Raw genomic sequence first — 15,395 nt, forward strand, 5'->3', positions numbered from 1 at the left:
TGAAGTGTGTCAAACATGCATGTAGGCTAATGCTCTACTGAGGACAACCAAATGGATGGAAATGCCATTTTAACTAATAATTGTAAAGAACCCTTCTCATAAATACTGACATTATGTTTAACACTGCAAATGAATCAATGGATGCAATGGCGCAATGGATGCAGTGGCGCAATGGATAAGACACATGCCTTTGGTGTGAGAGACCTGGGTTCGAATCCACTGTGAGACACCAATGTGTCCCTGAGCAAGACACTTAACCCCTAGTTGCTCCAGAGGCGTGCGACCTCTGACATATATAGCAATTGTAAGTCGCTTTGGATAAAAGCGTCAGCTAAATGAATAAATGTAAATGTAAATGTGAATCAAATAGTGTTCTGTTGTCTGATTCTACAACAAATGACTCTCAGTTGATTATTTTAAGTTCAAAATAATTTAAAATATTTCATTAAAGAAATGTCATATTTTACCAATTACTTTTTTATTATTTAGCAATTACTGTTTTTATTATTAATAATAGCCTATTTAGTTCAGTGATAAATGCAGCTTATAGCTTGTTTTAGGATTCACCACTGTGGAGTATAGTTCAACTGTATTAATAAATGTCAAATTTTTACTTATTTCATCTGTTAACTCTCACTCGTTGCTATACTCACTCATTACATGGCATTAGTGGTTTTAATGAATAGGAGTTGGTATGCATATAATCAAGGGCGTGCAAAGATGGGTGGTGTTTATGATCATATAGTGGGCCGGTCTGGGCCAAAATGCCCGGGCCGATTTTTTGTCTCAGTCCAGCCCTGGTGATATGTTATGTAGGCCTGGCCTATATATTAATTACAGCAAACATCACTCACCATTTTTACTAGGCCTACATCAATGATACTACATCAATACCTTGCATTTTACTTTTTTCTTATTATTTTTAGTTCAGAATGGTATCACATTCATAATACACCGTTTGACTATTTCTAAGCCCAAATGAGTGTATGCACGTTATATTAACTTACCTTACAGGTTACATTTACAGGATAGATTGTTCATTATTAGGCCTACTTATTTTAATATTTAAAATATACTTTTGTACTGAATTCGGTACGTGGTCAAACTGTTTGTGGACATCAAAAACAAAAAAGTGCATTGAGAATGTAGGCTAAAGTCTCACGAGATGTCGCGAGATGCCAAGAACCAATCAGAGACGCGTCTTCGTGTAAACGTACAGAAAAATGGCGACGATCAGGAGAGCACTCTTACCTGAGTAACCAAAAACTTTCAGTGTTTAGACCAAATATCGCAAACGTTTTGTTGCTATTTCAACCAAGTTATGACTGCTGAAGCGGTATTGTTCATATTAGTTCAAATAAACCATGACCGACAAGAGAAACATCGGTGTGCGACATATATCAGATGCGAGAGAAAATCAGAGCAGAACTCTCAAACTTTCCCAGAAGAAAGTGAAAACAAAGACGCGAATGATCGGACTCAAACAGTCACAGTCTCCGTCTTATCACACTTCATACAGCTGTCGCAAAGGTAAGTAAAGTTAAGATTGTAAGACACCAGATCGCGTGACAACGCATCGGAAAGCATCTGTTTATCCTTACAGAAGTAACTAACGTTAACTGTTACAGTGTCATGGTGTAACTTAACTGTTAACTGTTATTACCGTGCGACTGAGCGATATTTATGTATAATGTTATTTACATGGCCCTCCAGTGTGCTTCAAAGAATAGTTATTCTACAGTGGTACATGTCCAAAAACTCATGATGCTACTTGTTAGTGTCCACGTGAATTTTCCCATACAAAGTATAGCGTTGGTGACATTTTTACCTTAATTCTCAGATTTTACAACCCCAAAACGTCGACCAAGAATCAGATTCAACGGTTGTTACAGCGGAGATTCGCCTAATGAGACTGAACCTCCGCAAGACATCATCTGGGATCCCAACTCTCCCACGCAAAACTTGAATGGCAAGTGTGATCATGAAACTTACACTAGTCGGTATTTATTTATTTATTCAATCACTTGTGTAACGATTAGGGGTTGGTGGTATGAGCAACACTTTTATAATGGCATGTGTTTTTTGTTTTTTTTTTCTCGTCAATTCAATTAATTACATAAAACTTAAAGTTATCATGAAAGTAAACTTTACACTATTTACTTTGTTAGTGCACATTACTATTCTTGTGGTGTATAATTAAGCCATGCAAGTTAATACATAGAGAGAGGAGGAAAATAAAATAAAACCCTGCCCTCTATTCAATATTCCGTTTCACTTGAAAATGTCACGACAACACTGAAGTAAAATCGGTTCTACTTTGTTCACACTGACTTGAAGTTCAAAATTGAAAAATTACAAGCTTTTTACTAGGGATGTCCCGATCAGGTTTTTTTGCCCTCAAGTCCGAGTCCGAGTCATTTGATTTTGAGTATCTACCGATACCGAGTCCCGATCCGATACTTCTATAATACATAAAAAAAGAATAAAGAAGAGCGAAAAACAGATCCAGCATGTTCCTTATTTTTTATTTAATTTACCTTATTTTAACATTCAACAACTCTGTTAACAAACAGAGCACTTCTGTGAGGTAGCTTGAACAATCAAGTAACATAAATTCTTCACTTTTGGACTTAGTGCAACAGTAAATATAAAAAAAGTCTAATATATAAACAAATAGCACCTCAACTTAAAATACCCGGCAGGCATGTAAACAAATAAAAAAATAAAAGTGCCACAGTGTTTGCAAAGCCAGTAATGTGTTTTTAGGAACTGCACTCCTAACTCTTATACGCCGGTTTCACACTGCATGCGTTAAGTTAAGTTGGCATTGCTTTATTTCGTTTTCAAATACATTTAAAGGGTTAGTTCCCCCAAAAATGAAAATTATGTCATTATTGACTCACCCTCATCGTCGTTCCAAGCCCGTAAGACCTCCGTTCATCTTCGGAACACAGTTTAAGATATTTTAGATTTAGTCCGAGAGCTTTCTGTTCCTCCATTGAAAGTCAATGGACGGCATACTGTCCATGTCCAGAAAGGCAATACAGACATCATCAAAGTAGTCCATGTGACATCAGTGGCTCCATCTTAAGTTTATCAAGCGACGAGAATACTTTTTGTGCGCAAAAAGTAAACAAAAATAATGACTTTATTCCACTATTCATTTCCTTCTCTCTGAAGTTCACGTAGTGTTTTTGTGTAGCGCGTCTGTGTTGTACGTCACACGCATCACACATGACCAGCGTCAGCCAATAGTGAGCCTACGTGTGACGTACAACACAGACGCGCTGCGCAAAAACACTACGTGAAATAGCTCGAGGCCCAGAGAGAAGGAAATGAATAGTGGAATAAAGTCGTTATTTTTGTTTACTTTTTTCGCACAAAAAGTATTCTCGTCGCTTGATAAACTTAAGATTGAGCCACTGATGTCACATGGACTACTTTGATGATGTCTGTATTGCCTTTCTGGACATGGACAGTATGCCGTCCATTGACTTTCAATGGAGGAACAGAAAGCTCTCGGACTAAATCTAAAATATCTTAAACTGTGTTCCGAATATGAACGGAGGTCTTACGGGCTTGGAACGACATGAGGGTGAGTCATTAATGACATAATTTTCATTTTTGGGTGAACTAACCCTTTAAGAGAAAATACTTGTCAAGAAGCTTATTTTATTAATAATTTCATTTATATAACTTTTGGTTCATCTTTGTTTTTATTGTTCTGGCAAAAAGTTCTTTTTTTGGACATTTGTTTTCTTTTTAAATTGCTGTTGGTCATTTGATTGACTGTTTAAAACACAATAGATATCATCAATGCACTTTTTGGATAAAACTGTGGTGTATTTTGGCCATGATCAAATCATTGTCACTTTAATTCAGCGTAGGCCTACTCGGCGCCGAAACGATCGCGGCACTGCTGCTTCTGCTCCTGCTACGCGCTGCCGCGTCGCCTCTGCGTGCGGTGAGAATGCTCTAATCTGTGTGAACATGGGCGCCGAAAAAAATACGAGTGCCGCGATCATTTCGGCGCCGAGTCTATTTTTGCTGCGCCGCTTACGCTGAGTGACAATGCATTGATCATGGCCAAAATACACCGCAGTTTTATCCAAAAAGTGCATTGATGATATCTATTGTGTTTTAAACAGTCAATCAAATGACCAACAGCAATTTAAAAAGAAAACAAATGTCCAAAAACAAACTTATTGCCAGAACAATAAAAACAAAGATGAACCAAAAGTTAAATTAAATTGTTAATAAAATAAGCTTATTGACAAGTCTTTTCTCTTAAATGTATTTGAAAACGAAATAAAGCAATGCCAACTTGTCCATTATAGAGTAGGCTACTCTGTCTGTACACAACCCGCGGTTCAGCCGCGCATGACAAACGCTGCCAGTGTGAAAGCAAAACGCGCGTGTCCTGCTCCTGCTCACCATACGCAGTGCTCCTGCGCTGCTTTAAGCTCTGCTAACATGTGCAGTGTGAAACCAGCATAACTCTGTGCCACCGCGTAACTATAGATGTGTTAAAAAATAATGAGAATATATATACATATATATATATATACATATCGGGAGGTAACGTCCGATTCCGATCGAGTCTGAAACCACGTGATCGGGCCTGATTTCCGATCACGTGATCGGATCGGGACATCCCTACTTTTTACATCCAGCTCTGTGTGTTTGCATTACTCCATCTTTGTATATTGTCGTATAAACTCCCAACTGTAGATATATTTTTAAGTGGATTGCCACTGTGCATAATACCACCTTAAACAGATAAATGGCGCTTTCTTAATCAGTACTAAATATTTGTAACCATTCACAGGAGGAGGAGATGCGAAAGTCATTGAGATATCAGAAATTGTCAATAGGATTGCACCAAAAGTAAGTATTGAATATATATATATATATATATATATATATATATATATATATATATATATATATATATATATATATATATATAGAATGGAAATTATGTATGTAATGGTAATTTGAATCTAATAGTTATACTATGTTTAAGGTTGAGAAGTCTAAAGAAAGAGACTCAGTGCTCCAGTGGATTGGAGACAGTGCCATACCCTGCACTCCAGAGATCAGACAGCCCAGAGTCAGGAGAATCTCAGCACGGTATGTGTCCTCTAATCACTAACAGGCTCAATCCTTAAAACGTGCCGCAAACCTTTTTTTGACTATCATGCATAAAATGTCTCTATTACCTGTCAGATATGCTGCAACTACTGCTGCGACTGTCTTCACCATCTTTTCCAATTTTACCACTGGTTTCCCATTTCACAGTGACTTTGAAAAAAGTAAAAAAAAAAAGTGGAGATAAGGTTAGAAAACATGAAGATCGTGTTGTCATAATTATAGCTGAGACTGTAAGAGTTTGGTTTGTGTTGTCAACATGGAGAGAAGATGCTGTTTTCAGTGCTGCGAATCCACTTTAGCCGTTTTTCCACCGTCGGGCCAAACCGTTCTCTTTTCTTAACCGTTCCTTTCCGTGCCGATCCGGGCCAACCGGTACGGATATGGTACTTTTCCCTCTTTTTCCACCTCTCTTTTAAAACCTTTACGGTGTGTGTCCACTGGCGCAGAGTGAGCGCTTTCATTAATTCCTATGGAAGCTCAACATTGGAATTAGCAGCAATTCAGGGGCGGAAATTGCTTGAATGGTGAGTTCATTATTATTCTTAATGAAATAACGTTACAACAAAACAGTGCAATGACAAACTCGCTTAAATTGTCGTTTTTACATTTCGCTTTGAAACCAAATCTTCCGCCATCGTCTTGTCAGTCAAGAGTGAGGCGGAGTGAGGTGAAATCTGATTCCTGCTGATGATCCGGGCTGCGAGTCTTGTTCGGCTCACGCTGAATTGACCTATGGCTAAGCCACGCCCCCTCCACTCACTCGGACAAACAGTCAACATTCGGTAACAGGCGCTATGGCAGCTGTCACAGTAGGAGACATTTCACAGGAGGCAATTGATGATTTTTTGGAGACAGAAAGATTGTATATCATCTCGAAGTCACCAAAAGGGCCTTAACTATGCATTGGAGGGTTATATTAATAATTTTATTGTTGAGAAGGTCGATAAGCTTCAGCTCCAGACAAAGATTTACAGTTCACAGTGTAAACGTTATAGTTTGGTGCTATTTCGCTTCAAACACTCGCTTTATACGCGCGTCCTATTCGCTTTGGACGCGTGAATAGATCCAAAATGTTCAAGCGTCGAACTAGACGCGATGCGCGCGAATTTGACGCCCTATTCGCGTTTGGTGTGAACGCAGAATAATGAACAGGCTGCGATGTCAAGATTGCAATGCTGGAATGTGTGTGTGTGTGTGTGTGTGTGTGTGTGTGTGTGTGTGTGTGTGTGTGTCAGAGAGAGAGAGGCGCGGGCGCGATCGAACAGTGGAAACATAAAAACATACTCCAGTCCATTTTGTTCATACAGGACATCATTAAAACTGCAAAGTGTTTAGCCTACTTATATTTGTGTAAAACACAACATTGTGCTTTTGTCAAACTGTAAACTCTTGTCAAACTGTAACCTACAACTGTCACCCAACCAAAATCACACACACATGCTGTTTAACCCTCTGAGGACTGAGCTGTTTTCTGGGCCCTGGAGGTGTTCTGACATGCTCTGACATTTCTGGTTATTTCTGGTTACTTGTGACATTTTCATGGCTAAAGTCTAATTACACTGTATTCAGCACAAACTCTGCTACAATAATATATCAGCAGCATGTTTGTAAAAGTTTGTAGTTTTGAGATAATGACATTTATGCGTGGTTTGTGAAAATACAAAAAAAAATTCTCACTGAAATAAGGCCATGAAACCCATACTGATTATTTCTTCACAAGACTTTTGAAAATTGTATGACGTAGCCTAGAATATTTGCTGCAAAACTATGTGAAAATCACCCTGACTGCTCATTCAGATAAGACAATATATTGATTTAAAAATTTTACAACGTGTTTTGTGTGAAAAAGCCTTATGCGGGAGCTCATTAATATGTAAGCTTTTCACACCTGAGAAAGACAAAGAACCTCCCCTAACGGCCCTATTAGGAGCTATCAGGCCCTGTCATTCTTAGCAACCTTGCACAATACTGTAAATGAGGAGATTTAAAAAGAATGGCTTTTAAATTGTTTGGATTTATTTACAACACAACATAATCCAAAGATACACAACAAATGCCAAAAAAGCACTTCAAAGACAGAGACCTTTGTGCCATTCCTAAAAACATTGTACATACCTTTCATTTCCAAGATTTTCACTTTACCGTGTTCACGTACAGAGACTCATGTGAATGTTGAAGTCCTCAGTGGCATCTGGGCCCTGAAAAAAAAAGTGAACATACTGATATCAAGAGAAAGGCCTGCACGATTTTGGAAATAAATATTAGATTTTTCTGGTTAAAATTGCTTTTTAAAATTCCTTTTTAAAATTCACAGAATACACACACACACACACACACACACACACACACACACACACACACACATAAATGTTTCCAACAATATATAATATAATGAACACCAGGTTTGTTGTGCCTTGTAGGCATAAGGTATATGCGCAGTGCCGGATAAAATAATAATAACAATAAATAACCTATAGCAGTATAAATCTTCCAAAAGATTTCAGTAACAACTAAGCTAGAGAAAAATATATTGATTATCATGTTACTTCAAATGTTTCCATCCGTTATGATGATATGAAATGAGATAATAATAAAAACATGAAGCCGTTTGGTGCGTTTTGCTTTCATCCAAAATATGATACAGTACATTCAAATGCGATCGCGCAGCAAAATATAATACATTCAAACGCGATCGCTATCCAAAATATGATACATTCAAACGCGATCGCGCTCAAATATAAAACATTATGGTTACCATATACATATCTACGTTTGAGCAGATATCCACAAACACAGTAACAGTAAACACGGGTCTAAATATTATAATATTCCCCATATATCTAGCAACAGTTCAACTGCAACGTGACATTTATGCAACAATAACAAACTAATATGTAAGAATTTCTTACCTTAGGCTACATCTTTCTTGTCTTCAAATTGCGTTTGTTCTTCTTCTGAGGTAGCCTAAATCCAATGTAAGCTCAGGCACGTCTTTCAAACTCGACGAGAAGTGAAGTGTTTTGTTGTTGAGGTAATGAGCGAGTCTGCGTTCCATGTGGAGATTTGCATGTGAATATCTTTTGCGCGAGTGGGCGTGGCCAAATTAACTGTAATGAGCAAGCGTTTGAGAAGCTGGACATCTTGTTGGTTTTATACAAATTACTTAAACAGAGAATATTTGTTTTCGTTTTGAATCCGATCATTTAAAAGTACACACTTAAATGTTTCTAAAGGTATATGGCTCATAAATGTGTGACAAGTATTCGCTGAGTTTTGTTTCAGTTTATAGACGTGCTCAAGAAAAAAAAGTTCACCGCGACGGAGAGGCAGAACGCACACCCTGTTTATTTTCTTTATTTTACAAAAGCACAATGTTTTGATTTGATTGTAAGTGTTACTGACACATACAAAAGGAGAAATATCACAGATTCTTTTTTTTATATTTCTTTTTTTTGTATGACCATAAATGACGGAGTAATTTAAGTTTATAGTGCTACAATGTGGAGAAAATCCAGCAAAACGCGCCCGCGCGTTTGTCGACCTCAGAGGGTTAAAAGCAAAATGACAAGAAAAAACATATATAAAAACGAATGAAAACTGACTAACTGCAGTGCATTTCAAAGGACATGGAAGCAGAGAATGTCCGAGTGTATTGGGTTAGCTATGTGCACTGTGATTGGCTCATCGCATTTGGGGGCGTGGCTTAGCCATAGGTCAATTGACCATACGCGTTCAGTTTTTAGCTGTAGTGTCTGTTCTCTAAATGATTTTGATTACTATAAAAGAATCAAAACGAGTATGTGGGGCGGTGTCTTGGTGGGCAAGTGATGTAACTGGTGGTGCGGCTGAACACTGTGTCACACCAGTAACACTGACTATCGCAGAAAGCCTAAACTAATTATTTATCGGCAGGCAACGTGCAATATATTCCATTCCCTCTCTTAGAGGTGATTATAAACAACTTGGAACTTAACAAATATAGCATTCCTGTTTAATAAATAATAATAATAATAAAAAAGAACAGTCAAATGTAAAAAGTAATCAAATGTAAAACATTGCATAGTCTCCACTGTATACATTAAATATAGATTAATCCTACTAAATCTTCTAAAGAGCAGTGAGTGAATTTCTCTGTCTTTTGGTTGTTAACATTGACACAAATGGCAGCAGGAATATTACGCTGCTGTCTCTTTAAGATGGAATGCATGGATCCAAAATACTGTTACACATGCGACTTATTTCCCAACTGGTTATGCTCACATAAGACATAACCCGACAGTGTTTAAGTGAATAATCACTAAGCCGGGCATTTTGACACATTTCTGTGTGTATTTAACTGTTTAGGCGGCGAACCCGAAGCTCAAAGTTCACTTTTCTTGTCCCTGTTCCACTCCGTCTTGGAGCGCGCGCGCGCAGAAAGCTAACGGAACAGTATCACTTTTGTGGCTTAATGCAGTTTTAGAAACTCTTTTTATAATCGAGCATGTTCTGCAGTTTAGCAACAGTAGGCTGTATTTTACGACAATCACTGATCCAGCTGATCTGGACGTCAAGTTTGTACTTTTAGGGAGGAAAGAATGTGCTAAAATATCACAGCCCTAGTTTCTTGCTGTCGTTGCTTTAGGGCTGCTGTCGCTGCAGTGTCTCCACTCTCTGCCAAGACGTTGCAAATCTATTATCCTTCCCAGACGCCTGGTAGAACTGCCAAACTGAAGTATTTTTAGCTGTGTATAGAAAAATTGACTCGTGAATTTTGCGTCATATTATGAGCTCTTAATGAGCGTCATACCGAACAAACTATATAAAGCTATTATCGGCCGATAATAGTCTGTGCCCAATCAATCAGAGCACCCTTAGTTTGTTTTGGCATACACACTAATATCAGAGATTTTTGATTTTTCCGATTTACATTAATTCCCCATATTTTTCCTTTAGGCAGAGCAATGTTGAGGACCTCAAGAAACTTGCCAAGCAGTTTGACATGAATATGACTCGTCAGGACAAAGAGAAACAACAGGAGAGCACAGAAAAAAGAAATAAACTCAAGCTACAAAGTGATGGTACAGCGACTACAGAAAGATCAACATCCATCCCGGTCTCGTCAGAACAACTACCTGGCTGCTCATCTCTAGCCTGCCAGGAAGAGGAAGAGCTTCAGGCACTGTTTGATGGTCCCACTCAGCACGTAAGTGGGAGACTGAGCCCGCCATCAGCAAACTGCACACCAGAAAGCAGTACTGAACCTGGAGCTCAGGCTGGACAGAGGTCAAGTTCTGCAGCAATCAAGAATGCTCCTGTGGACGCACCTAAAGCTACTGAGGCGAAGTTTGATGATGACTGGGAAAATGATGACCTTCTGAATGACACATTTGTGTTGGAAATGACACAGAACCCAGTGTCTTTAAATGTAGCTCAGAAACAGAGCACTGCTCAGCCCAAGTCTTGCTCTAAGAAATGTAATTTTGAGGCCAAGGTTAATCCCTCTGTATCTAATGGCAGAAACATCTGTTTCGAAACTCAACAGAGCACAAGCAAAAGCAGCACCTTTACCAAGACACTTCCTGATGTCAAAACGTCTAATCAAAGCACTTTTAGGTTGAAGCCACCTGCTTCTGTCCAGAATCACACTACTGAGAAGCTGCTAAAGACTTCACCTGTGAATCAAGAAAAACAGCCAACACAGCCATCCCAGGGTACAAAACAAGGAGAGCTTGATGGAACGACCAAAGATGGTGGAGTTTCAAGTCAGTCCTCGTCTGTTCAGTTTGATGGGGTTTCAGAGGAGGACATGAAGTCTCTGTTTGATTCCGATAGTCTGTGGAATGACGAAGACGACGATGATCTCCTTTTTCAGGCTTGCGATGATGTGGAAAAGTTATCGGCCAGTCAAGAACAGCAAAGACGCAGCGAAAAATACAAAAATCTTGCACATGACAAATCAAGAAGCTTTGCATCTAAAGCACCTTCCTCTTCTGACACCATTTGTTCTCAGAACATGGGCATCAACAGCAGGGGCCAACCACAAGAACACACAAAATCCACACGCGTATTTGCTCGTTCAAACTCAGTACCATGTACAAGTGGCAGCTCTGGATTTAAACAGGGCTACGGTGTGTTACCGGCAACTAAAAGTTCCAGCTCCGTATTAGGGAGTCATAGTGCTCAACACTATGGACATGCACAAAACAAATCGAATCAAGTGAAAAGTGCCTTAGGATCCAGGCCCGGTTCTGCCGGATCCATGGACACCTCAAAGACTGTTATGCCACACAGCACAACAGTAGGAAATACTTCTAACTCCCACCATTACACGTTCAAAAGACATCTGTCGGACTCCATGACGCTAACCAACAAAGGTAAGCTTTGTACGTTGTGGCACTGGCACCTGCAGCACATTAGCTCTGAAATTGCATCATAGAATACTCCTACAGGAGATGACTGTAATAGGCAAGTTTGCTTAACCTGTTAAAAGAATAGTTCAAACATAAATGAAAAATCTGTCATCGTTTGCTTACCCTCATGTTGATCCAAACCCGCATGACTTTCTTCCGTGGAAAATGAGAACATTTTTTCGAGAATATTCACATTGCTCTTTTACAATTCAACGAAAGCACAAACCAAAGGACCATAAAATTATCTTAAAAGTAGTCTAATAGATTTGTACATTATATGTATTGTAAGAAAAAATGATGTGGACGTTGAAGATCTCAAAAATGAAGTTTATTACAGCATAGCAGTGGCAAGGTACACAAAGCACCTTGGGTTCACTGGCGTCAGAATGAACCCAGAACATCCAAATCTTAAACCTTTTATCCTGTTACAGTTTACAACTCTTAATGTAAATTAAGTTGCCCTTGTTGTAACAGCTGTGGTCTGTATGTTAATGAAGTTGAGACACCCCATTGTCTGAGAAGGTTCTCTGTGTCCCACACCCATTCCCATTCTACAATTGACTACCATTTGCTCAGGATGTGATCAACCCAAATGGTCAAGAAACAATATAACTTGACTGCCTTAATCTCTATGATAATTAAGCCATTTTGGGGATGAGCTCATTCTAAAATATATTTAGGAGTGGAATCTGGGTCGAGGCAGACTACAATTTCTTACAGTATGGTAGGCTACATTCCAAGTCTTTTAACTGCTAAAAATGTTGGTTAATGAACCATTTTTTTGTTTTATCAGCGAGATAAGATAACGAAAAATATGCATATTAACGATAATTAAATGCATTTTAATTAAACCATACTGTTTATGAAAATTACAAGAAAAAAAAATAACACTGCAAGATATTGACATTGCACATATACACTATATACTGTGTGTGTGTGTGTTTGTATGTATATATATATTTTATATATATACATGTGTATAAAATAAATAAATAGCAGTTATATATATATATATATATATATATATATATATATATATATATATAATTACTGCTATTTATTTAAATATACATGTATATAAAATATAACTTTTATTTATTTATATATATTTAGTCGTTTTCTCGGATCCTTGTGGGATTTTTTATAAACTGAAAAGTTTTTCCTTTGAGTTTCTCGCGTACAGACGACATCATTGTCAAAACGATCCCCATTGATCGTTTTGACAATGATGTCGTCTGTACGCGAAAAACTCAAAGGAAAAACTTTTCAGTATTAAGCATATCGTTGTCGTGTAAGCGTACCCTTATTGTTACAATTAATCTAATCATGGTCAGTAATTTTGGGAGGTCAATGACATTATTGGAGATGGGACAACAATGATTGACCACCAGTAAACTAAACTTGCTTGTGGGTTAGTTAACCTACCCATATGTGGCCTATACATATGAGATTAACCAATACATTACAGGTTGCATCTGCACAAAATTATGCTAAAGAAGAAGTGAGTGTAAAGTTGAACTAAGTTACAAGGTAGTCAGAATGTGTAAGTCACATTCTTTCACTAAAATGGACAATGAATAACTGAACTAGGACTCACTATATTGTATTACAATATTATACTCATCAGAATGTTGTTATAATGTAAATGCTGCTGCATTTTTAATTTTGGCCTTGGCATCACTCTTAAATCTTATTTTCACATACTCAAACATGGCTGTTCTTGAATGTTTGTGAGATACTCCTGTGCCGTTGGTTTCCTTAACAATAAACTTGGCTGGACTCTGGGAACGTGACTGAAATTTTAGAGCTACAAAAGAAGTGAATATTTTCAGTGTAAATGTTTTTGTGTGTCTCTCTCACAAAGATTTAGTGTGGCTATTTCAATATTGTTGCGTTCTCCCAGAAAAGTTTTGCATAGCGTTCACCCAATATACACCAGCGATACACCACTCTACAGTAATTTGAAAGTGATTGCAGTACCAGTTTTGGCCACAATCTTACATACGGTTCCCTTAACTATCACATTGGCTCTGACTGTCTTCTAATGTACTTGCTGTTATAGAAAAACGGTGTAGAGTAAGTTTATAAGGGCTAAATTAAACATTGAAACTCCGAGATTACAATTCAAGCTTTAAAAGTTTTACTTGTCCCAGTTACATTCCACAGAACCGTAACCCAACTTTTTTGTTGTTGTTGTTTTGCAGTTTTTATTTCATCCCACACGACAGCCAAATGTTCAGCTGCCGAGATTGAGAGGAAGAAACAGGAAGCGATTGCGAGAAGGAGATTACGGATGCAGGCGAGTCAAAAAGATGGAACCCCGACATAGGACACCACAGAGAAGCTTGTGCTGTACTGAATGTCAGGGATGTTCTGGCCTGTAAAGAACTAAATTATGTGATTATGACACTGTAATGGTAGCAATGAAGGCTGGGAAGCATATAGCCTGGAGATCATATTTCAGTCCTCCGAATCCATTACTAATTTAGAGTTGAACACTAATTTGTCTCTTTGAAGGAAATGTTACTTGAAGATTTCTCATGCTTTTCTGAATAATGTACTGCAGTGTCATATCTGTCTAACTGCCAAACTAAATGGCTAGAGTTACAAAAGAAAGCAATTTCTCGCACATTACAGTTCCGTTATTACAACCCAGTATTGTCAGTAAAATTTATGGCTGATGTCTGCAAGTCCTCACACTTTTTTTTTTTCAAAATTTGATGAAGCATTTCTAACCATGTGTCATCTGAATCGTGAAAGAAAAGGAACAGACTTCGGATTATGCCTCATTATATGCAGTTACAAATGTAAGGTCACTTTCAATTGGTCAGTATTAGGTCTAGTCTTCTGATCATAGTCTTTACCTGTTGTTAATGGGGAAAAAATACTTGAATTTTCATCAATCAAGCTAAAGATCCTGGAGATCTTTTTTTTTTTTTTTTTTTTTTTTTGTCTTTGTTACATATTTTTTTGTTAAACACAATTGTGTCAGTATTAAAAAAAGTAAACAAAGAAGCAAAAGGTATAGTGTATTGTTGCTTCCAAAAGTCTCGAATAAAACATTTTGAATGTTGACTGACTGCAATCTTTGAGTCTCTATCAGTCATATTTAATCGATAATTACATCCAGAAATAACAGTTCAGATGTCAAAACCTCATTCATAACTAATTACCTTCTTAATGTGTAATGCTCTTAAAATGTAATCTTTTAAAAATGACATTTTCTATGCTAATAATAAAAAAGCCCATCCACACCTGGTTTATTGTATGTCACAATGTTAGTCATTGTGTGCCTCGGGGAATGTCGGCATATCATTGGGATCCGGCCCTTCTCAGGTGGAAGCCACACAGGTGTGTGTGCGTGTTTGTACTCCGCCGGTCGAGGCGCAGCAAAGCGTATTGGTGTGTAACCCCCCCCCCCCCCCTCTCCCGCACAATTACTGTAAATCAAATGCCACAGTAATTTGGCAAGAGGATGAGGACTTTTTTATTACTGTGATTATGGTTATGATGATGACTACAATTTATTCCAAGCAGATGATGAAAATGCTGGGCCCTACAGGTGTTGAGTTCATACAATATAGAAGTTGGTGAAGGATTTTTCTGTAATGTGGCATTATCAAGCTGCTGTGGAACAGAGTAATGGGTGTTTCTGTATTTTTGCGTCAAAAAATGGAGAGCAATTACTGATTATTGTGATGGATCCATGCCATGCAGCGAGAGCGTACTCTGGTATCAAGCTGTAGTAATTACGTCAAATTACTGTGTCTTGGTGCCAGATGCAATTTGCATTTCAGCATACTTGTTGGTTTGGGAAGAAACAAGATAACGGTTCTCAGACTAAGAAAG

General features: G+C 38.0%; 1 protein-coding gene across 1 annotated transcript; it reads left to right on the plus strand.

Moving 5' to 3' along the window:
• The first annotated feature begins 1,191 nt into the window (after positions 1-1,191).
• etaa1b (ETAA1 activator of ATR kinase b) lies at positions 1,192-14,804 on the plus strand. The gene is made up of 6 exons (XM_081350155.1): positions 1,192-1,530; positions 1,841-1,969; positions 4,829-4,887; positions 5,027-5,133; positions 10,090-11,510; positions 13,751-14,804. Exons 1-6 carry the CDS (start codon positions 1,365-1,367, stop codon positions 13,873-13,875), a joined length of 2,007 nt encoding a protein of 668 aa, XP_081206281.1. The 5' UTR covers positions 1,192-1,364; the 3' UTR covers positions 13,876-14,804.
• The last annotated feature ends 591 nt before the right edge of the window (positions 14,805-15,395 follow it).

This window comes from Scardinius erythrophthalmus, assembly GCF_964197995.2.
Source record: "Scardinius erythrophthalmus genome assembly, chromosome: 21".
In the NCBI taxonomy this organism is placed as follows: domain Eukaryota; kingdom Metazoa; phylum Chordata; class Actinopteri; order Cypriniformes; family Leuciscidae; genus Scardinius; species Scardinius erythrophthalmus.

Coding starts and splice junctions, on each gene's coding strand:
- etaa1b (XM_081350155.1), top strand. CDS start 1,365: ATGACCGACAAGAGAAACATCGGTGTGCGACATATATCAGATGCGAGA. Junction 4,888..5,026: donor TCAATAGGATTGCACCAAAA/GTAAGTATTGAA, acceptor ACTATGTTTAAG/GTTGAGAAGTCTAAAGAAAG. Junction 5,134..10,089: donor GTCAGGAGAATCTCAGCACG/GTATGTGTCCTC, acceptor TTTTTCCTTTAG/GCAGAGCAATGTTGAGGACC.